The sequence below is a fragment of the Leptodactylus fuscus genome, chromosome 1 (assembly GCF_031893055.1).
Source record: "Leptodactylus fuscus isolate aLepFus1 chromosome 1, aLepFus1.hap2, whole genome shotgun sequence".
Lineage (NCBI taxonomy): Eukaryota > Metazoa > Chordata > Amphibia > Anura > Leptodactylidae > Leptodactylus > Leptodactylus fuscus.
This window is the reverse complement of record NC_134265.1, coordinates 359554350-359578383: the sequence shown is the minus strand read 5'-3', so window position 1 is coordinate 359578383 and position 24034 is coordinate 359554350. Positions and strand designations below refer to the sequence as shown.

Below are 24034 nucleotides of genomic sequence, written 5' to 3'. Positions count from 1 at the left end.
CAGCCTGGAAGGCTCACCCATCCCACTTGTCTTGCAGTGATCTTCTGGAGAAGGTCTTCACAATATGTCCTTTGAGGTTCCTCAGTTGCTGTGTTGGACCAGGCTGGAGCTTACCTTGCAGTATGATGCGTCTATGTGACCATCTTTGACTTGTGTAAGGTGGTGCAGACAACACACCTTGAACATGTAGTTTGTAATACCTGGAAGGGTTAAACCGCGATCTATTAGGATAGACTACCGCTCGGTTTGGATTGCACTTGAGAAAGGGCTCAGTTGCTCCCACGAGTTGCACTGCGGTAGAAGTTGCGTGTTGCCCTCCTATGATGTAGCCCAGGGGTCCTCAAACTGTGGCCCGCCAAGCACTTCTGTCTGGCCCCGTCGACAACGCCGGCAGGCACAAATTTATAATGAAGCTCCTGGGGAGCTCGGGCCAGGCCATGGAGCGCACTTCACTTTACCTATTGGAGGGCACTGCTCCCGATGTCTGTGCGACCTGCTCTACCTTCGGCCCACTGTTTAAAAAGTTTGAGGACCCCTGATGTAGCCTGTTGATGCAAGGTTGGGAGGTCCTTTCATTCCCTCCACCAACTTAAGCTTTTTTCATTCTTTAATAAGTGTCTCCTCTGATTCCGGCCCAGTTGAAATTTTTTGCCCTCACCATTCCCGAGCAATCAGTGCATGTAGATTTGGTTTTTGATATGCTGACGAGACTCTCCAAGGGCAAGTGGGTGGTGTCGGGCAGCAGTAAGTAAAGCAGAGGTAGACCATATCAGAACGACACCTCATGTTATTCGGTTCAGAGATCCAGCATACCTTTGGAGGACTTTGTGAGTGGGAGCCCGGGAGGTGTAGTGAGGGGCAGTGCATCCCCCACCACAAAACAAGCAAACTGTTTGTGGCTGTAGCCCAGTTACAGTTCTACGTTGAGAGCTGTCCTTGGGTTAAGACCTGCTGTACCACAACATCTACAGTATAGAGAAGTCTGCCGTGCCAGCCCAGGTCTCGGTGTGTGTTCTGTTCTTCAGTGGATCTCCAGGTGACCTCCCGGGGGAGCTTAGGTGGCTCCGAAATGGCACTGGTAGAATGGAAGAGGGACGCCTGCCGCATGACCCACCATGGATTACATATGCACCAGCACTCTCAGAGAACCATTTTAATAATAAATCTGTCTACTTAAGACACTACTAATGTGTATCTGCTGGATCTTCACGTAATTCCACAAAGTTTCTCCCCTCCATCTACTACCACCGCTGAGAGAGATACAATGGTGGCCATATTGGCGTCTTAGGTTACCGAAGAACAGATATAACCAACACAACAACTTGACCAAAGGGGATGAGTCCAGGACTTTGGTTTTCCGAGGCTGTTATTTCTCAGTCCTCCTCTTCCCTCCAGCCGCCCCATCTTGTTGCAGCACACAATGGGTGCCTCCTCGCCGTCTGCCACCCGTTGTTTGGATCCCATTAGGTGCTTTCTAAATCTAAACATGCTGAGAACGTAGCAGTGTTGTATTAGGAGGTAGACCAAATCTCTCCCAACACGGACCCGATTGTATTAAATAAAGGCGAACTTTCCTTCTGACTGCGAGGATTCCTTCCAACGTCTGCCGCTCATCCAGGAAAGACTCCTTCTCGTTCTGACCACGAGCCCAACATGACGGAGGATTTGCCAAGCTGTTAATCTGCTAATTGCTGAACTCAGCTGCTGCTAAATGAGGCTGGATCATAGGATTAGATCTATGTGTCTGCTCGCGTAGGACGATGGAGGATGGAACTGGACGAGATTCTCCTACAGCATTAGTGAAGGCGGCTAGGATCCGGTCAGCTCCAGTGATGATCGGAGCGGAGGTCATCTGCCAATTGATACTCAGGCTCCATATTTTAGAATAATTCTGGGATATATTATGTATTATATTAATCATGTTGCGTTCGACGTCTGGTGGCCGGTGGAGAACGTTTCTGCAGAAGGTTCTGACTTTTGTATGGACCTTCACCAAGTCAATGACCCTTGAATTCTTCAGCTTCATCTTCCCAGATCCGACCCCAACCAAGGATTATGTTGCGTTTTATCAATTTCTAACCCTGAGATCCATCTAGATGGGATGCGGACCACTGTCCTGGGTATCCGGTGTGACTGTACCTTTAAATTTCATCTATTTGAGCAGATGAGCGCTCATATTGGGCGTTGTGAAGAGGAAATATGTGTGCAAGCTGCCATGGAGCATAATGTCAGATCTGGAAGGTTGGAGGAGCATACTTCACATTTTAAAAACACGGGGAAAGAATGAGGGGGAGACATATGCGGTCTTTTATGACAGACATTGCAGCTGATGCTCTGAGATTTTGGCAGGACACGGGCAGAAAAATGAGAACGGAGTAAAAATAAAATCAGGAGCCGACGTTCTATCTTATAGGATGCATTCTCCCATAGTACTGTATATATAGGCATTGGCCTCTGTAGACAACGTAGGGGTCATGTCCTTGGTTAGAACCCATTTTGGGTTGAGTTTGAACTTCCGTCCTTATACAAGTCCTAAAAGCGTTGTGCAGAAAAAGACACGAGCGCTAAAGGATGGCACAGAAAATAAAATGATCCTTATAGATTAACCCTTACCATTCCCAAGAATGAGACCATTCCAGTCTATATTTCCATCCTCGGTGGATAGGGGACCATGTATGATCCATGTATGATAAGGCATATTGGGTGCCTATTCCAAAAGGGTTGAGACCAAGGCTCTATTAGTTTTGGGATTCGTCTTTTCCAGATCTTGTGCCTGTACTAAGCTGACGTTTATGACCTCTTTTTTACGTCGTAAAGTTGTAACGACTGTATTGAAATAGGCGATATTTGTTGCGCGATTTAAAATTTGTAGGATCATTCCTTCTTATAGAGTCAGGTTTCTTATGGTGAGGTTCCCTCTATGTTGGTGGCTTGCACTAATACCCCCTTTTACTTGGCATCAATAGGGGTGGGATTGTAGATGCTATGTGCCCACTTATGTGACTTTTTATGCACCTAGTTGACATTGGTAGACCCCATTACCTGTAGCTTCTGCTAACAGACTCTATAGTCATATCTATGTATTGCTACAGTATCTGAGACAGAAGGTTCCAAAAACAGAAGACGTAGTAATTGTGTCCCCTGGTGAAGGGTCTGGTCGGGAAACCTGTATTGGATCCATCTTTGATGGACAACACATGGGTCTTGGTTCTATATCCTGTGGCATGAGGTAGATGGAGGCAGACGTTATTTACCCTTTCTTTGATGTTGGACTTGTTCTGCAGTGGTCATATATCCATAGCTGCAGACATCGTGATTGAAACCCTTAGATTATTGAGCATAGAGATCAACATGATGAGCTCCCAGTCAATGGGCTGCATTACTATGAAGTTGCCCGAACATAAATTAATTGCAAAACATCTAGAGCCTGTAATCTCTGGTGGTAGAGATGGTCTTTGCTATGGCTCTCTACTCATCTTATAGAAGAGGGGTCCTGAGTGGCTGCATAAATATTCCAAACAGAAGGACGTGTCCAAACAGGAGTACAAGTGGTAGGCCATGTGTCCACCTGGAAATCCAGACGGAAGGCAATGTGTCCACCTGGAAATCCAGACGGAAGGCAATGTGTCCACCTAGAAATCCAGTTGGAAGGCAATGTGTCCACCTGGAAATCCAGACGGAAGGCAATGTGTCCACCTGGAAATCCAGACGGAAGGCAATGTGTCCACCTGGAAATCCAGTTGGAAGGCAATGTGTCCACCTGGAAATCCAGACGGAAGGCAATGTGTCCACCTGGAAATCCAGACGGAAGGCAATGTGTCCACCTGGAAATCCAGACGGAAGGCAATGTGTCTACCTGGAAATCCAGACGGAAGGCAATGTGTCTACCTGGAAATCCAGACGGAAGGCAATGAGACCACCTGGAAATCCAGACGGAAGGCCATGTTTCCACCTGGAAATCCAGATGGAAGGCAATGTGTCCACCTGGAAATCCAGAAGGAAGGCAATGTGTCCACCTGGAAATCCAGACGGAAGGCAATGTGTCCACCTGGAAATCCAGACGGAAGGCAGTGTGTCCACCTGGAAATCCAGACGGAAGGCAATGTGTCCACCTGGAAATCCAGACGGAAGGCAATGTGTCCACCTGGAGATCCACACAGAAGTACATGTGTCCAAACAGGAATATAGACAGAAGAACATGTGTACGAACTTCTACAAGCAGAAGGACACATAGGAATGCAGGTGGTCATCCAGGCGCAAGACCCATTGTCGAAATGGGTATCCAGGTGGAAGGACGTGCATCTGGGAGGGCATCCAGGCGCAAAGCAGTCATCGAGGTGGGCATCCAGGCAGAAGGCTGTGCATCCAAATGGGCATCCAGGCAGAAGCCTGGGCATCCAAGTCATGACATACTAGGAAAACAAACAGAAACTAGAGGGTTGCTAGCTGGGCAGACGTTTAAAACAGACTGTCAGAGAGCTTGTGCAGAGACTATTCCAGCCAGCACAGGGGGCCAGTGACACGCCATAAATCACCTGGATAGTATGAGGTTCCTCTTGAAGCTACAGCTTGGGCCCCAGTCTTGGCCAGTAGAGTTGGTGCCTTCTGGTCATTATCTCCTCCATCTGCTTGACTGGCTGCTTCTTGTGAGGCGTCATGTCTCTGCTGCCACCAACATTGTTCTTCAGGACTTGTAGCAGAAATAGAGGCCAACATTGCTTGCAGCCTGTGGGCAAGTGACATCAATGTGACGTCTTCTCCTCCATAATGCTGTGGGTTGTCCACCATTTCTTTTATCATGATCCCATTGAAATCAATATGTCTTTGCCGTCCTCCAATTGGTCTTCAGCTGCCTATAAAAGATCTAAAGGGTCACACCCAAATCATCTTTTGTTTTTGAGGTCAGACATTGGGGACCCCCAGGAGGTTCAGAGGACTGACCCATGGAGATGCCTGGGTTGCCCAGAGTTGATATCACTGTACAGTCCTGTGTGACAGGTCATGCGATCCTCTATTTCGGAAATGCGGAGTTGCCGCAGAGACAGGATGTTGGCAGCGCGTTCTAAGTGTTCATCTCGAGCTGTATGATTAAGGGAGCGAAATATGTTGCATTATCTTAATCATTTACATTTCATCTGTGTTGATGAAATAATCGCTCAGGAGCATAAAAATACAAGAAATAATAAAGCAGCCGTGCCACCTACGCATACACCAGGCCTGGGTACAATATGCTGCTAATGCCGAGTTAACCATTTTACTGCCAGTTCCATGCATTGCCGGTTGAGTATTATTATAGCTATAGGTTATAATGTTGTGTAACCTAAATGCTAAGATACTAACCCCAACCCCTGATAGGACAGGTGACGTTACTACTGGTATTCTCAGGAATGGTGCGGTAATAATATGCCGCAGGTACCCAATAGCTGAGAGATGCCAGGAGGAGCGAGGAAGGAAGTGACAACTGCTCTGAGCACATTTCTGGCTCACCAAAGTAGTTGTCACTCATAGTAATCTCACAAAATAAGCTGAATATATAGAGGTATATCAGAACTATAGATGATAGTATAACTGCTATAATACTGTCCCCTATGTACAAGAATATAACTACTATAATACTAGTCCTATATACAAGAATATAACTGCTATAATACTACTCCTATGCACAAGAATATAACTACTATAATACTGCTCCTATGTACAAGACTATAACTACTATAATACTGCTCCTATGTACAAGAATATAACTACTATAATACTGCTCCTATGTACAAGAATATAACTACTATAATACTACTCCTATGTACAAGAATATAACTACTATAATACTGCTCCTATGTACAAGAATATAACTACTATAATACTACTCCTATGTACAAGAATATAACTACTATAATACTACCTCCCATGTACAAGAATATAACTACTATAATACTACTCCTATGTACAAGAATATAACTACTATAATACTACTCCTATGTACAAGAATATAACTACTATAATACTACTCCTATGTACAAGAATATAACTACTATAATACTACTCCTATGTACAAGAATATAACTACTATAATACTGCTCCTATGTACAAGAATATAACTACTATAATACTGCTCCTATATACAAGAATATAACTACTATAATACTACTCCTATGTACAAGAATATAACTACTATAATACTACTCCTATGTACAAGAATATAACTACTATAATACTACCTCCTATGTACAAGAATATAACTACTATAATACTACCTCCTATGTACAAGAATATAACTACTATAATACTACCTCCTATGTACAAGAATATAACTACTATAATTCTACTCCTATGTACAAGAATATAACTACTATAATACTACTTCTGTGTACAAGAATATAACTACTATAATACTACCTCCTATGTACAAGAATATAACTACTATAATACTACTCCTATGTACAAGAATATAACTACTATAATACTGCTCCTATGTACAAGAATATAACTACTATAATACTACTCCTATGTACAAGAATATAACTACTATAATACTACTCCGATGTACAAGAATATAACTACTATAATACTGCTCCTATGTACAAGAATATAACTACTATAATACTCCTATGTACAAGAATATAACTACTATAATACTGCTCCTATGTACAAGAATATAACTACTATAATACTACCTCCTATGTACAAGAATATAACTACTATAATACTACTCCTATGTACAAGAATATAACTACTATAATACTACTCCTATGTACAAGAATATAACTACTATAATACTACCTCCTATGTACAAGAATATAACTACTATAATACTACTCCTATGTACAAGAATATAACTACTATAATACTACTCCTATGTACAAGAATATAACTACTATAATACTACCTCCTATGTACAAGAATATAACTACTATAATACTACTCCTATGTACAAGAATATAACTACTATAATACTGCTCCTATGTACAAGAATATAACTACTATAATACTACTCCTATGTACAAGAATATAACTACTATAATACTACCTCCTATGTACAAGAATATAACTACTATAATACTACTCCGATGTACAAGAATATAACTACTATAATACTGCTCCTATGTACAAGAATATAACTACTATAATACTACCTCCTATGTACAAGAATATAACTACTATAATACTACTCCTATGTACAAGAATATAACTACTATAATACTACTCCTATGTACAAGAATATAACTACTATAATACTACCTCCTATGTACAAGAATATAACTACTATAATACTACTCCTATGTACAAGAATATAACTACTATAATACTACTCCTATGTACAAGAATATTACTACTATAATACTGCCCCCTATGTACTGGAGTGTTTTCGCAGTATATGTAGAGCTGATGTTCTCCCTCCACCTGTCCTGTGCGGTATCCTGTGGTGGTCCTGTTGTTTGTTGAGGTGGTGTTTACCGCAGTGCGGTGTGTTGCTATTTTCAGTAACGGGGTCAGGCTGATGTTTACGTCTCCCTGCTGGCACTTCTGGTGAACATGACATGTATAATACCGTCCTCATACAACACATCTGGCTGTGCGGATATGATGAGCCTGGACTGATCCAGTCTGTCTTGTTTACTGTGTGGATTGTGCTTGGCTGTACGAGTTGTCGTCACACTTGTGTGTCTTTTGTTGTAGTGTTTTTGTATATATACAGGTGGTGTCATATCTGGTGACCATATGATATACCGCATATTCTTTCCATTTACAGTCACTTTTTTCACTTTCCTACTACATTTTCATGACCTGCTGAAATATAGTCGCCTGGGATTTTTCTCTAGCCCTGACCATTGTGAGCTTTCTGTTTTAAGAATAGAATACCAGAATGACTGTAATGACTGACACCATTGCAGACTACAGTGGGAAGAGTGAGCAGAGTGGATGTGGTAACTTTGCAGATACGAGTCCCTATGGGCATGTTATTGCCTCTCAGCCATAGAAATGTACAACTAGGTTATTAAAGGGGTTTTCTTCTCCTGAAGATAGGTCACCAGTGTTAGTTAGGGCTATACACACAGCACCTCCTCCGATCAGCAGGACGTAGACCGCACCGCTCTCTATGTATCGGGCTGTGTAGTGACTTCTCTTTAGAATAAAGCTAAAACCTTCACATTCAATTTTTATTGCTCAAACAGAAAAACTAAGCAACTTTGTAAATTATTTTTATTAAAAAGTCTTTATTTTCTGTTCACAATTCCTAGGCAGACTTGCTTGTCTCCATGGTAACAGACAACAAACAACGCCTGTGTAGTCTGGTCCTGTAGTCTGTCTCCTTTGACCTATATTGGAATATCAGCAGTAGTAATGGACGGATAGAAGGACGTAGGAGGCCGGAGCAGAATATACAAGGTTTGTTTGTTGTCTGTTACCTGCAGTCCGTCTCCTTTGACCTATATTGCAATATCAGCAGTAGTAAGGGACGGATAGAAGGCCGGAGGAGGCCGGAGCAGACTACACAAGGTTTTTGTTGTCTGTTACCTGTAGTCCGTCTCCTTTGACCTATATTGGAATATCAGCAGTAGTAATGGACGGATAGAAGGACGTAGGAGGCCGGAGCAGACTACACAAGGTTTGTTTGTTGTCTGTTACCTGCAGTCCGTCTCCTTTGACCTATATTGGAATATCAGCAGTAGTAAGGGACGGCTAGAAGGCCGGAGGAGGCCGACACAGACTACACAAGGTTTGTTTGTTGTCTGTTACCTGCAGTCCGTCTCCTTTGACCTATATTGGAATATCAGCAGTAGTAAGGGACGGATAGAAGGCCGGAGGAGGCCGGAGCAGACTACACAAGGTTTGTTTGTTGTCTGTTACCTGCAGTCCGTCTCCATTCACCTATATTGCAATATCAGCAGTAGTAAGGGACGGATAGAAGGCCGGAGGAGGCCGGAGCAGAATATACAAGGTTTGTTTGTTGTCTGTTACCTGCAGTCCGTCTCCTTTGACCGATTTTGCAATATCAGCAGTAGTAAGGGACGGATAGAAGGCCGGAGGAGGCCGGACCAGACTACACAAGGTTTGTTGTTTGTTACCTGCAGTCCGTCTCCTTTGACCTATATTGCAATATCAGCAGTAGTAAGGGACGGATAGAAGGACGGAGGAGGCCGGAGCAGACTACACAAGGTTTGTTTGTTGTCTGTTACCATGGAGTCACACAAAATAATAGGAAGTTTTTGATGAAGACTATTTGTAAAGTTGCTTCTTTGTTCGGAAACATTGGAGCAGGGCATTTACTTTGTCTTGGGGTATTCTGGATTTTCGGGGAGGTGATGGATTGATGGAAGTGACTAGTGAATGGTAAGTGTTCCGGCCTGTATACCCGCACTACCTGCTGCAGACATCATATAACCTGTCTACGTGCCGCAGCTTTTATAGCTACCAGTACACACCAGTTCCAGCTTCTTCTTCTCACCTTTGATCCTCCAAGAATCTGCCAGGATCTGCAGAAGATCACGTCCTCCTCCTCGGGGCTGCAGTAACATCTGCCTGGCATCCGAGACACCGTCCTGTACCACTATGTATATACATGTAGTTGTACTACTAGTATATAAGGCTCTTACATATGCCATGGTGTGTCCCAGGAGCCGTCACACTGCATACACCAAACATGTGTGAACAGTAGCTAACTCCAGAGAGTTTAGTGGTCGGGGGGCAGGGGTGACCTGTGTGTGGGGTCCTCACTTGTGGTCTCTGTTTGGTCTCTTTCAGAACACCTTCTACGGCAGATTCCGCCACTTCCTGGACATCATCGACCCGCGCACGCTCTTCGTCACTGAGGTATCGACTTCTTATCTGTCCTGTTGTATGCTGTGATATGTTAGCAGTATGTTAATAGGGGGCGCTGTATACCTGAGAAGGAGAGACATGGCGGCAGCACCATAGACCACACCCAACAGTTCCTATCCAGGAGTTGTAGTCGTAGTCAGCCACCATAAGCCGTGCTGTGTAAGTTACACCGTACTTCTATACACATAATATTGTGTTACCTACACAGCCCTTTACTCCAGTCACAGTAAAAGCTGCAGTAACCAACCTTGTATTCTTACAATCCTCAGCAGCTTATATTATGGTTTTATCTGTGGTTTGCTGAAGCTGCACCAGTGGCGGGGGTGCGGGCGGGGGTCAGCGGATATTTTTACCAGGGCTAATTTATTCAGTGTGACCATGACTACAGCAGACTGGTAAAACACAGCTGGAGACCTCATGAAGGCAGGCGGGGGGCGCCACTAACCCCTCGACAAGGTGGAAATGCACAATGGGGGAGACGAACTGCGCGTACTGGCTAGAGACAAGCGGCTCTGATATCCCGGACCCCTGTGACGCTCAAGTAACTATCACTGGAGACATTCCCTTTAAACCCTTCTTTATATTTCGTCTATATAGAGCCTAAAGCTCTAGGCATGCTGGATATGGATACATATGGGTATACAGGTATATCTGTAGGTACACATATACAGAAGTATATAGATGGCGGTATACAGATATGTCTGTGGGTTCCCATATACAGAGGTATATAGATGGCGGTATACAGATATGTCTATGGGTTCACATATACAGATGTATATAGATGGTGGTATACAGATATGTCTGTGGGTTCACATATACAGATGTATATAGATGGCGGTATACAGATATGTCTGTGGGTTCACATATACAGAGGTATATAGATGGCGGTATACAGATATGTCTGTGGGTTCACATATACAGAGGTATATAAGATAAAACAGTTTGCCTGTTGTCTCCTCTTCCTGTATTTCTCCCTCCGTCTTGCTGTACTGGACACTATGAGGTCCCACAACACTTATACAGATCAGATAATCTGCAGACACTTGTACAGAATGGACTCCATGTTATCTGTGTGTTTACATAGAGAGATAACAGACTTTATCAGCAAACTGCAATTAGCAGAATGGATTGTCCTGCCAGCAAAGCAGTGACATCACTTGTCCTATCTCCCAGGTCTGTGGTTATGGTAACGCTATGTGAACAATGGGAGGAATAAGTTCACATAGCAGGCAAACAAAGCAACATTTCTAAAGCAATATATTTAGGAAAAGCCTTCAATTTACATAAGCTACCAGTATAGAGAGGATCCTTGAGATGGGATAACCCCTTTAATAGTCCCATGATGGGGAAATTCAGTGTGTTACAGCAGCATGGATAATCCAATAATGATATAAAATACAGGTACAATAAGCTCCATGGTAGAGGCCTTACAGTGACAGTAGGTACAGATGAAAAGCTAAAAAAGGAGGATATTACAACTTCAGGATCTTTCAGTCCTCTGTATGAAGTTATCTACGCTTAGCTTGGTGTTGATTGTACAGCCTCACCGCGGCGGTTCCGATAGCTCCTTCTCACACTGGGGGTGAAGCAGTCGGTCACTTACAGTGCTGCCAAGTCCCATCAAGGTCCCATACATGGGGTGGGATTTGTTCTCCCGCATGCAGGTCACCACAGACAGTGTCCTTCTGTCACCCACCACCTGTACTGGGCCCAGGGGGCTCCCCAGGACAGAGCTGGCCCTCCTGATCAGCCTGTCCAGTCTATTTCTGTCCCTGGTTGATATACTGCTCCCCCAGCAGGCCACACCGAAAAAGATGGCTGAGGCTACCACAGAGTTGAAGAAGGCCCTAAGAAGTGTCCCCTGGAGTCCGAAGGCCCTCAGCCTCCTGAGCAGGTAGAGTCTGCTGTGACCCTTTCTGTGCAGCGCCTCCAGGTGGTCAGCCCAGTCTAGTTTATTATTGAGGAGCACGCCCAGGTACTTATAGGTCCTGACTATCTCAATACATGTTCCTTGGATCTCCACCAGATTCGGGGCACTTCTCCACTCACTAAAATCCACCACCATCTCCTTGGTCTTCCCAGCATTAATCCTGAGATGGTTCTGATGACACTATTCTACAAAGTCCCGGTATAAGTCTCTGTATTCCCTATCGTCGCCATCTGTGATAAGGCCGACTATAGCAGAGTCATCGGAGGACTTCTGTAAGTAACAGCTGGAGGAGTTGTGCCTAAAGTCAGCAGTGTACAGTGTGAAGAGAAATGGGGCAAGAACTGTACCTTGTGGTGCCAACATACTACAGATCACAGTGTCAGACACACAGTCCCGGGCTCTATCCTACTGAGGGTGGGTAGGATATAGATGTAGGTACAATATACAGAGGTATATAGAAGGAGGTACACAAGTATATAGACATTGGTGTACATACATGTATATATAGGTGACCACATGATGTAGAACATTCCTTGAGTCCTCTCGGCCCGGTGTAGATGACTTCTCCGCTCCCCCACACCCCCCGCTGGGCCCTCTGGCAGTCTTGTAGGGCCTGGGGCTCTGTAGCTTTCACTCTGCTCGGTCCCCTCGGCCTGCTTGACATGCACGGCCGGCAGCGTGCCTCACTGTTGTTATAGTAACTGTTGACATTCGGGAAGAGAAGGGACAATGGTCCTGAGCGCCCACATTCAGCTTAAAGGGGTTCTCCATGGGAACTGTACCTGCCCTATGTGTATACTGGGTCCTATGGACATTATAGAGAGGGGCCGCACTATAGACTCTATAGGAGAGTGTTCTGAAATCTCTCTCCTGATTGTTACAATGTATCAGTGCAGGAGAACGCTATACAGAATCTATCTATCTATCTATATATATATATATCTATCTCACTGCTGGTCCAGTGTCTGTATACTGTATCTAGTTATCACACCAAGTGGTATACAGCATGCTGAGGGCAGTGATAGGAGGAAGAACGTACGACGTCATCAAGAGCTCCTACACCGGAAACCAGTGCAGTGTGAAGGTGAATGGGAAAAGGACCGCATACTTCCAACAGGCCCGAGGGGTCAGACAAGGCTGTAGCCTGAGCCCAACGCTCTTCAACATCTATATCAATGAACTGGCTACAGCCCTGGAGGCCTCACCAACCCCAGGCCTCACCCTGAATGACCGGGAGGTGAAGTTCCTGCTATACGCCGATGACCTCCTACTCCTGGCCCCCACCGAGAAAGACCTCCAAGAAAGCCTGTCAGTGCTGGAAAAATTCAGCACCACATGGGCCCTACCCATCAACCAGAAGAAGACCAAAGTCATGGTATTCCAGAAGAAGGGCCACAATAAAGCCTCCACCACCCCACAATTCACACTGAACGGCTCCACACTGGAGAAAACCAACAGCTACACCTACCTGGGGCTGGAGCTCAGCCAATCAGGAAGCTTCAAAGCAGCAATAGAAACCCTGAAAGCAAAAGCCTGCAGAACCTTCTACGCCATCAGAAGACAACTGTACCACCTCAAACCACCGGTGAGGGTCTGGCTGAAGATATTTGACGCTGTCATCTCCCCGATCCTTCTCTATGGCAGCGAGGTTTGGGGCCCAGCCACCTACCCAGACCAGTCAAAGTGGGATTCCAGCCCAACAGAGAACTTCCACCTGGAGTTCTGCAAATACCTGCTCCATGTCCATCGCAACACCACCAACATGGCCTGCAGGGCAGAGCTAGGCAGACTCCCCCTATGGCTCACCATACAGAAGAGGGCGCTAGCTTTCCAGGCACACATCCAGGGGAGCGACTCCTACCACCACCAAGCATGGCTGAGCCACAGAGACCTGAGCAAACCAGACATTCAACAACCAAACAACAGCCAACCACCAAACCAAAAACTCCAACAGATGATAACCAAGGCCGAAATAAAGGCGACCACAGAGGCAAACAGAGAGCGGTACATTGAAGAATGGAGAAACGAAATAAATAACTCCAAGAAACTCACCGTGTACCAATCCCTACAAAGGGACTACACCATGGCCACCTACCTGGAGAGAATACGCCACCCCAAGCACAGACAGACCCTGAGCCGGTACAGACTGAGCGCCCACAACCTAGAGATAGAGACGGGGCGATACAGACAGACGTACAAGCCACGGGAGAAGAGACTGTGCCAGCACTGTGACCAGGGGGCCCTAGAAGACCAGACCCACTTCCTGCTACACTGCACCAAATACTCCCCCCCAAATACCCCCCCCCCCACTTTACTTGTTTCGGCAATGCCAAATATCTATTCGGATGTGCAATAAAGTTTCTTTGATTGATTAATAGCTGCTCAGCTGGCAGGCACTAGCCAACAGAATTAGGAATGCAGCTTTGGATCTGACTGGAGTACAAGACATTGGGTGTGTATGATGAGGTTCTGCAGCAGCTGAGGTGTATATGATGAGGTTCTGCAGTAGCTGAGGTATATGATGAGGTTCTGCAGTAGCTGAGGTATATGATGAGGTTCTGCAGTAGCTGAGGTGTATATGATGAGGTTCTGCAGTAGCTGAGGTGTATATGATGAGGTTCTGCAGTAGCTGAGGTATATGATGAGGTTCTGCAGTAGCTGAGGTATATGATGAGGTTCTGCAGTAGCTGAGGTATATGATGAGGTTCTGCAGTAGCTGAGGTATATGATGAGGTTCTGCAGTAGCTGAGGTATATGATGAGGTTCTGCAGTAGCTGAGGTATATGATGAGGTTCTGCAGTAGCTGAGGTGTATATGATGAGGTTCTACAGCAGCTGTGGTGTGTATGATGAGGTTCTGCAGCAGCTGTAGGTTGGAGTGCGGTCACGCAGGGGCTGTAGGTGACCGGTCCCCTGATCCTCCTCCTCCTCCTTGCTGTGTATTCCAGTCTCCGCTTCTTCCATCTTCCGGGCGTCTGAGCCTTTGCCAAACAGAAACAGAAGAGGATTTTTTTTCCGTTCTCCCCGACTGCAGAAAGTGCTGCACATCCTGTTTCTTCTTCTCGGGAAGTTTGTTTTTACTTCTAGCGACTGCTGTTTCATCACACAAACCGATGTCACATTATGTTCCCTCCATGTGTCCTGTCTCCACTTGTAGCATCGCAACGTATTCCTGCCATTAATGAGATACAGTGCTATCAGGACTGGGGGAGGGGGGGACCGCAGCAGTGTAGGGGTTAATTCATAGGAAGCGACTGTCACCAAGAATGCAACTCTGGGTGTAACTAGAGTATTAGATGCTAAATTTGAATGCAGCTCTGGAGGTGACTAGAGTATAGCCTGACATAAGCCAGGATACAGAATGTAAGACTAGACAAAGCTGGCCAGAGTCCGGGGTCAGGTCTGGGGTGGTCTGGTCGGTCTTCGGGAGGTCAGTGGACATGCTGGTCCTGATCATCCAGACGAGGAGCCCATCAACGAGGAGGTATTTGTAAGGAGACGTGAAGGATGGAGAAGGAATAGGAATGAAAATCAGACAGATGGTGTTCCTGAGACGAGGGGAGAGAAGCTTCTGAATGAAGAACACGTCCTGCGAGAGGCTGCAAATAGACGTGTGAACAGATCCCACATGAGCAGCGCACAACACGTCAGGTCGGGCCGCACAGTCATGGCGGCTCAGGGGGTCCCCTGCCTGTACAGACCTCCGAGCACTGACCACAGCAGAGCCTAGGAGGCGCTGGTCAAACTGCAGGGAATGTTACTCACATGTAGGAGTCAGTGGGCACCCTGCTAAGGACCCCAGGGTCACACCGCAAAGCTGTAGTCACAGCAGCTGATGTTGGGGTGCTCCACTTGGCACGGGACATGGATTTCTTCCTCTTGGCACTCGATGCACCTGTCCCTCCCCCCCCCCTTCCCTCCTTGGCACTAGATGCAGCAGTTCTCCCCACTTGGTATTAGATTGAGCACTTCTCCCCCCTTTGGAACTAGATGTGGCAGTTCTCCCCTCTTGGCTCTACATGCATCAGTTTCCCCCCCTTTGGCGCTAGATGTGGCAGTTCCACCCCCCGTTCCCTGGCACTAGATGCAGCAGCTCTTACCCCTGGCACTAGATGCATCAATTCTACCCTCTTGGCACTACTTGCTGCAGTTTCCCCCTCTTGGCGCTAGATGCAGCAGTTCTCTTCTTCTCTCTTGGTGATAGATGCAGCAGTTCCTCCCCCCCTTCCTTGGCACTAGATACATCAGTTCTCCCCTACCCTCTTGGCACTAGATGTGGCAGTTCTCCCCCTGACACTAGATGCAGCACTTTTTTCCCCTGGTGCTAGATGCGGCACTTCTCCCCCCTGGCACTAGATTCAGCACCTCTTGCCCCTGGCGCTAGATACAGCACTTCTCCCCTGGTACTAGAGGCTGCAGTTCTCCCCTCCTGCCTTGGCGCTAGATGCGGCAGTTCTCCCCCCCCCACTTCCTTGGCACTAGATACGGCACTTCTCCCCCTGGTACTAGATGCGGCAGTTCTCCCCCCACCCACCCACCCACTTCCCTGGTACTAGATACGGCACTTCTCCCCCTGGTACTAGATGCAGCAGTTCTCCCCCCCCCTTCCTTGGCACTAGATACGGCACTTCTCCCCTGGTACTAGAGGCGGCAGTTCTCCCCTCCTGCCTTGGCGCTAGATGCGGCAGTTCTCCCCCCCCCACTTCCTTGGCACTAGATACGGCACTTCTCCCCTGGTACTAGAGGCGGCAGTTCTCCCCTCCTGCCTTGGCGCTAGATGCGGCAGTTCTTCCCTCTTGGCACTAGATACATCAGTTCTCCCCTTCCCTCTTGGCGCTAGATACAGCACTTCTCCCCCTGGTACTAGATGCAGCAGTTCTCCCCCCACCCACCCACCCACTTCCCTGGTACTAGATACGGCACTTCTCCCCCTGGTACTAGATACGGCACTTCTCCCCCTGGTACTAGAGGCGGCAGTTCTCCCCTCCTGCCTTGGCGCTAGATGCGGCAGTTCTCCCCCCCCCCCACTTCCTTGGCACTAGATACGGCACTTCTCCCCCTGGTACTAGATGCGGCAGTTCTCCCCCCACCCACCCACCCACCCACCCACTTCCCTGGTACTAGATACGGCACTTCTCCCCCTGGTACTAGAGGCGGCAGTTCTCCCCTCCTGCCTTGGCGCTAGATGCGGCAGTTCTCCCCCCCCCCCCCCTTCCTTGGCACTAGATACGGCACTTCTCCCCCTGGTACTAGATGCGGCAGTTCTCCCCCCACCCACCCACCCACTTCCCTGGTACTAGATACGGCACTTCTCCCCCTGGTACTAGAGGCGGCAGTTCTCCCCTCCTGCCTTGGCGCTAGATGCGGCAGTTCTCCCCCCCCCCCACTTCTTTGGCACTAGATACGGCACTTCTCCCCCTGGTACTAGATGTGGCACTTTTCCCCCCTGGCACTAGATTTAGCACCTCTTGCCCCTGGTACTAGAGGCGGCAGTTCTCCCCTCCTGCCTTGGCACTAGATGCGGTAGTTCTCCCCCTGGCACTAGATTCAGCACCTCTTGCCCCTGGCGCTAGATACAGCACTTCTCCCCCTAGTACTAGAGGCGGCATTTCTCCCCTCCGGCCTTGGCGCTAGATGCGGCAGTTCTTCCCCTGACATTTCATTTGATGTAGGGAAAGAAACATCTACCACAATGTAGGACGTTGTCGGTGTAGTGTTGTCAGATCCTGTGACTGTGAATGCAGCTTTGGATGTGATTGGAGTATAAGGCTCGACTGTGGTAATGGAGAGCAGTAATCTGTCATTCCTGTTGTAATCTCTGGCATTCTTGTAGTGGTCCCGTGACAGATGTGGGGTCCGCAGCCTCGTCTCGTCTCCTTGACCTCAATGTGTCAGTATGGATGAGCATACAGGATCCTGTGTACGAGCTTCTTGTCAGACTGCCGGGATCACCTCCAATGTTCACTGCACTCTTATATATAGCAGCAGGAAAACCATAATGTCCGTGTCAGATCATCTAGTCATCGCAGACCCCTCCCATAATTCATCTGTAGCTGATTACATTAACACCCCCCTCCCCATGCCAGTGGTCTGGAGGCTGAAAACTACAACTCCCATCATGTCCTTCAAGGGCTGGAGAGAAAACGCTCCGGGAAAACTGCCCAGCGGCACATAGTAGTAGCACATCAGTCTCCTGAAATACTCTGGGATGCTGGGACTCTACTCCTTCCACTGTCTGTGACTTCCCAGTTGTCTTCATCCTCCTTGTCATATCATGACTGTGTAGTATGTATAGTATATAGTTCTCTGTATGATCAGGCGGACTGATTCAGGAGTGCTCTGCCTGATCCCTACACCTTTCCTGAGAAAAACAGAAAGTCACTCTGCCCTCTGTAATCTCATATACACACCAGCAGTGGCCGCCCCATTGGCTTCTGTTTAGTGGTGGCCGCCCCAGTGGCTTGTGAGCAGCAGTGGCCGCCCCAGTGGCTTGTGAGCAGCAGTGGCCGCCCCATTTAACTGTGTGCAGCAGTGGCCGCCCCATTGTCTTATGTTTAGTGGTGGCCACCCCAGTGGCTTGTGAGCAGCGGTGGCCGTCCCAGTGGCTTTTATGCAGCAGTGGCCGCCCCATTTGCCTGTGTGCAGCAGTGGCCGCCCCATTCACCTGTGTGCAGCAGTGGCCGCCCCATTGGCTTGTGTTTAGTGGTGGCCACCCCAGTGGCTTGTGTTTAGTGGTGGCCGCCCCAGTGGCTTGTGAGCAGCGGTGGCCGCCCCGGTGGCTTGTGAGCAGCGGTGGCCGCCCCAGTGGCTTGTGAGCATCAGTGACCGCCCCAGTGGCTTGTGAGCAGCGGTGGCCGCCCCAGTGGCTTGTGTGCAGCAGTGGCTGTCACAAGGTTTCCCACGCAAAAACTGTGACTACTATAGTATATAGTGATCATTCTGAGCATGTAGCAGCCATGGTTTGTCACTGGGGGGCCTCACTGTGTTTATGATGCAGTCGGCAGCTGTGACCACCACAGCGCCTCTCCATATGGTCCTGTACTCACACCCGCTTCTGCTCGTCACCCTCATGTCCCATCACCTACTCACCCACTTTTCCATTTTTCTTTGCAGAGTCGCCTTAAGGAGGCCGTGCAGCTGCTGGAAGATTATAAACATGGAACGCTGCCCCCTGGAGTTTCCAACGCAGACGTAAGAATCCCTTCTACAATTCTGTTCTATCGCCAGGACCATAATGACTCCCTTAGAAGGTGTCAAAAATGGAAAATTGTCTGAGCCTTGTAGTGGTACGCAGTGTAGTAAGACTCCCGGGGATGTGGGAATTGCCTGCAAATGCACCAAAATCACCTCCTCCTACTGTCTACAGGGGGCGATGTAATCCTGTGATGTGGGGTGTTCATACACAGTTATACACGCCATTCTGTTACATGTAGTCCTGCTATGGGAAACCTGCCGATACTTGTAATTCACATCGCCCATGAATGGAGGAAACTAGACAAAATCGTGCGGGTCGATTGAGGAGAACACTGGTTTTGATGAGACGCCTCACACGCCAAGTTTATATGGTGTATGGCGGCAGGGTCTGATATAGAGGTGGGGGGTCTGTCACCGGCGCATTCGATATGTTATCACATACCAACAGTATTTGTTCCCTATATTATTCAGTTCATTGTGTAGTCAAAGAACTGCCCCATACGTCAGGAGGCTGCCCCTGCCCCATACCTCGGGAGGCTGCCCCTGCCCCATACCTCGGGAGGCTGCCCCTGCCCCATACCTCAGGAGACTACTCCCGCCCCATACCTCAGGAGACTGCTCCCGCCCCATACCTCAGGAGGCTGCCCCTGCCCCATACCTCGGGAGACTGCTCCCGCCGCATACCTCAGGAGGCTGCCCCTGCCCCATACCTCAGGAGGCTGCCCCTGCCCCATACCTCAGGAGGCTGCCCCTGCCCCATACCTCGGGAGACTGCTCCATACCTTAGGAGATTGCCCCATACCTCAGGAGACTGCTCCATACCTTAGGAGACTGCCCCATGCCCCATACCTCAGGAGACTGCTCCATACCTTAGGAGACTGCCCCATGCCCCATACCTCAGGAGACTGCTCCATACCTCAGGAGACTGCTCCATACCTCAGGAGACTGCCCCATACCTCAGGAGACTGCCCCATACCTCAAGAGACTGCTCCATACCTTAGGAGACTGCCCCATGCCCCATACCTCAGGAGACTGCTCCATACCTTAGGAGACTGCCCCATACCTCAGGAGACTGCTCCATACCTTAGGAGACTGCCCCATACCTCAGGAGACTGCTCCATACCTCAGGAGACTGCCCCTGCCCAATACCTCAGGTTACCATGCCTGGGCCCTGCTTTCCTCAGGTTAAAGTGGCCTACATACCTCAGGTTACCCTGTCCGGACCCTGCTTACCTCAGGTTACCCTGTCCGGACCCTGCTTATCTCAGGTTACCCTGTCCGGGCCCTGCTTACCTCAGGTTACCCTGTCCGGGCACTACTTACCTCAGGTTACCCTGTCCGGACCCTGCTTACCTCAGGTTACCCTGTTCGGGCCCTGCTTACCTCAGGTTACCCTGTCCGGGCCCTGCTTACCTCAGGTTACCCTGGCCGGGCCCTGCTTACCTCAGGTTACCCTGTCCGGACCCTGCTTAGCTCAGGTTACCCTGTCCGGGCCCTGCTTACCTCAGGTTACCCTGGCCGGGCCCTGCTTACCTCAGGTTACCCTGGCCGGGCCCTGCTTACCTCAGGTTACCCTGGCCGGGCCCTGCTTACCTCAGGTTACCCTGTCCGGGCCCTGCTTATCTCAGATTACCCTGTCCGGGCCCTGCTTATCTCAGATTACCCTGTCCGGGCCCTGCTTATCTCAGATTACCCTGTCCGGGCCCTGCTTACCTCAGATTACCCTGCTTTAGAACAACTGTTTGTAAGCACACGCAGGCAGTCCAACCATGGAGATCTGATTCACATCACAAGCAGACAAAATCCTTCTAAATTCCAGGTGCAGGTTACTAATGGCACCGTGTGCCCCAGACGACGTGTAGCACGGGCCCCGCTCCCCTTGGTCCCGCCTCATCTCTTCTCATTAATCAATTAGTCTGTTGTCGGTTGCACCAATTTAATCTGCTTTTCACATTCAGCCTCCCGCGTGATGTTCGAGGCATTTACACATTAATATCAATATTTATGCACAATATGTTACTCACCAACAGTCTAAGGATCCGGAGCGGCTTACGTGAAGAAGGCGAGGATGCATCTATATATACCCACAAGTCACTTGGCAACAGAACATGAAGAATCTGCCGCAAAGTAAAATAAATTAAGTTTCTCTACATGGACCAATCAGATCCTTCCATTCCTTTGTGGCCTGTGGATCGTGATCGGCCGCACTCCGCAGGGCTCCGCTACACATAATACCCCACATTTACTAGCTGTGACGGGTCTCCAGGTAGACTTGGTCAAATTTTAGTTGGAAAGTTTGAAAATTGTGCAAATTTTGTAGCCGATCTACACCCTAGCAGGCGGGGGTTTCATCTCCTTCCTTTGTACGTCAGTCTTGGTAAATGTGGGCCAGTTGGTAGCTTTAGACTTGGGAAAGCCAACTTCACAAATCACCGTAGCCATCATGGACACTGCCAAGCCATTTGGTGACCATGAACACCTGATCTTAAACTCTTACGAACGTAAGGCCTACTACAATTTTTACAACAGAAGTCTCTATTAAGCGGTGGTGGAAAATGGTCAATTTCTGACCACCGGAGTGTTCTCTCTTGCATTCGTTGCCCATTGTCTTCCAAATCTATGAGTCTGATGAATGAGAGGTGGTCCCTTTTCATTGAGCCCCCTTCTTTCAGCTCGGCATGTATAGAATATGCTGGTGGCAAATTGGCTCTTCATGAAGTTGGCGACCATAGAGGAGTGGAGGTGTCACCAACGTTGGTATTGGCTCATTGAGATCCAGTCTCAGACATCACTCTGGTTTCTTCTATCTCGTTTTTACTATCCCACACTTTTTTGTCTCAGAAATTGGGCAATATTGGAAGGTTACACGAAGACTCCATCCAGTTGTTGTCCATGGGAATGCATTGAGTTGCCATTGATGTAGGTTTGTGACCAGTCACAATTGGATACATCTACCTCTGGTTGATTTTGGGCTACAGAGGTTGTCTCCAAGCTTTGGTCACATAACCGTAACTCTTCACGAAGTTGACCCAACCCAATAGCCTAGCGGCATGGCGTCGTGCTTTATTGGTAAGATACATCTTACCCTACTGATTGGTTGGTCCAATGTCTGGGCTGTCCTCCGATCTCTCGGACAAAGAGGTCACTATGAAGGATATTGACCCAATTCCGACCACCGTATTAGAAGTAGCACTGTGCAGAGAAAATACTACGGGGGGCGCCATTCTCTACAGTCTATATATACATTAGTCTATCTAGTATAGATACTTATGTACAGTCCTGACAACCTGAACAAAAACCGCCATTCTTTACACAGCTGGCCAAATTCCAAGTAGCGTAAAACAAGTCTAGAACTAGATCTAGTGACGGAACGGACGATACTAGTCCAGTATTATTTTCAGCTCCTTTACATGAATATCATTTGTACAGATAATTGGAAAGTGTAATCGAGCGGTTAATTCGTCAGCTACGGAATAGAGCCTCGCTCCTCTCGTAAGGTGTCGACTGAGGTCGTAGTGAGCGGGATGAGATCATTACACGGCAGGCGCATCATACAGACAAACTTCTACTACTCCCATATACTGTGGTGTACAGCTCTGTGTACACTCACCGGCCACTTTATTAGGTACACCATGCTAGTAACGGGTTGGACCCCCTTTTGCCTTCAGAACTGCCTCAATTCTTCGTGGCATAGATACAACAAGGTGCTGGAAGCATTCCTCAGAGATTTTGGTCCATATTGACATGATGGCATCACACAGTTGCAGTCGCAGATTTGTCGGCTGCACATCCATGATGCGAATCTCCCGTTCCACCACATCCCAAAGATGCTCCTCTATTGGATTGAGATCTGGTGACTGTGGAGGCCATTGGAGTACAGTGACCTCATTGTCATGTTCAAGAAACCAGTCTGAGATGATTCCAGCTTTATGACATGGCATTGCATTATCCTGCTGAAAGTAGCCATCAGATGTTGGGTACATTGTGGTCATAAAGGGATGGACATGGTCAGCAACAATACTCAGGTAGGCTTTGGCGTTGCAACGATGCTCAATTGGTACCAAGGGGCCCAAAGAGTGCCAAGAAAATATTCCCCACACCATGACACCACCACCAGCAGCCTGAACCGTTACCGATACAAGGCAGGATGGATCCATGCTTTCATGTTGTTGACGCCAAATTCTGACCCTACCATCCGAATGTCGCAGCAGAAATCGAGACTCATCAGACCAGGCAACGTTTTTCCAATCTTCAATTGTCCAATTTCGATGAGCTTGTGCAAATTGTAGCCTCAGTTTCCTGTTCTTAGCTGAAAGGAGTGGCACCCGGTGTGGTCTTCTGCTGCTGTAGCCCATCTGTAGCCTCAAAGTTGGACGTACTGTGCGGCGTTCAGAGATGCTCTTCTGGCTACCTTGGTTGTAACGGGTGGCTATTTGAGTCACTGTTGCCTTTCTATCAGCTCGAACCAGTCTGGCCATTCTCCTCTGACCTCTGGCATCAACACCACATTTCCGCCCACAGAACTGCCGCTCACTGGATGTTTTTTCTTTTTCGGACCATTCTCTGTAAACCCTAGAGATGGTTGTGCGTGAAAATCCCAGTAGATCAGCAGTTTCTGAAATACTCAGACCAGCCCTTCTGGCACCAACAACCATGCCACGTTCAAAGGCACTCAAATCACCTTTCTTCCCCCCCATACTGATGCTCGGTTGGAACTGCAGGAGATTGTCTTGACCATGTCTACATGCCTAAATGCACTGAGTTGCCGCCATGTGATTGGCTGATTAGAAATTAAGTGTTAACGAGCAGTTGGGCAGGTGTACCTAATAAAGTGGCCGGTGAGTGTATAATCCTAGTGATGCCAGAGGAAAGCTGCCTCCACCTGGCACTGAGCTCTCGGCACATGATCCATGTCGTTCTGATGTCTAGATTGTATCGTACATGGTCTCATTGGTTTCTCTGTTGTGTTTTTCAGCTCTGGGCGGCCCAGAAGATAAGACAGGTAAGTTTTGGAGTTCTGATACTTATTAGCCAAGGATAGCGGTCAAAAAATAGGAACAAAAATTCCAGCTCGGCCTAGACAATTTGCCAA

The 24034-nt window shown here is 47.9% G+C and overlaps 1 protein-coding gene across 1 annotated transcript in view; it reads left to right on the top strand.

Annotated features, from left to right (window-relative positions):
- SFXN5 (sideroflexin 5) overlaps nucleotides 1-24034 on the top strand; it is a 144771-nt gene that overhangs the window by 5699 nt on the left and 115038 nt on the right. Inside the window, exons 2-4 of the mRNA XM_075261841.1 lie at nucleotides 9742-9810; nucleotides 18862-18939; nucleotides 23918-23944. Of these exons, the coding sequence (XP_075117942.1) occupies nucleotides 9742-9810; nucleotides 18862-18939; nucleotides 23918-23944 (174 nt within the window). The remainder of the gene's footprint in view (nucleotides 1-9741; nucleotides 9811-18861; nucleotides 18940-23917; nucleotides 23945-24034) is intronic.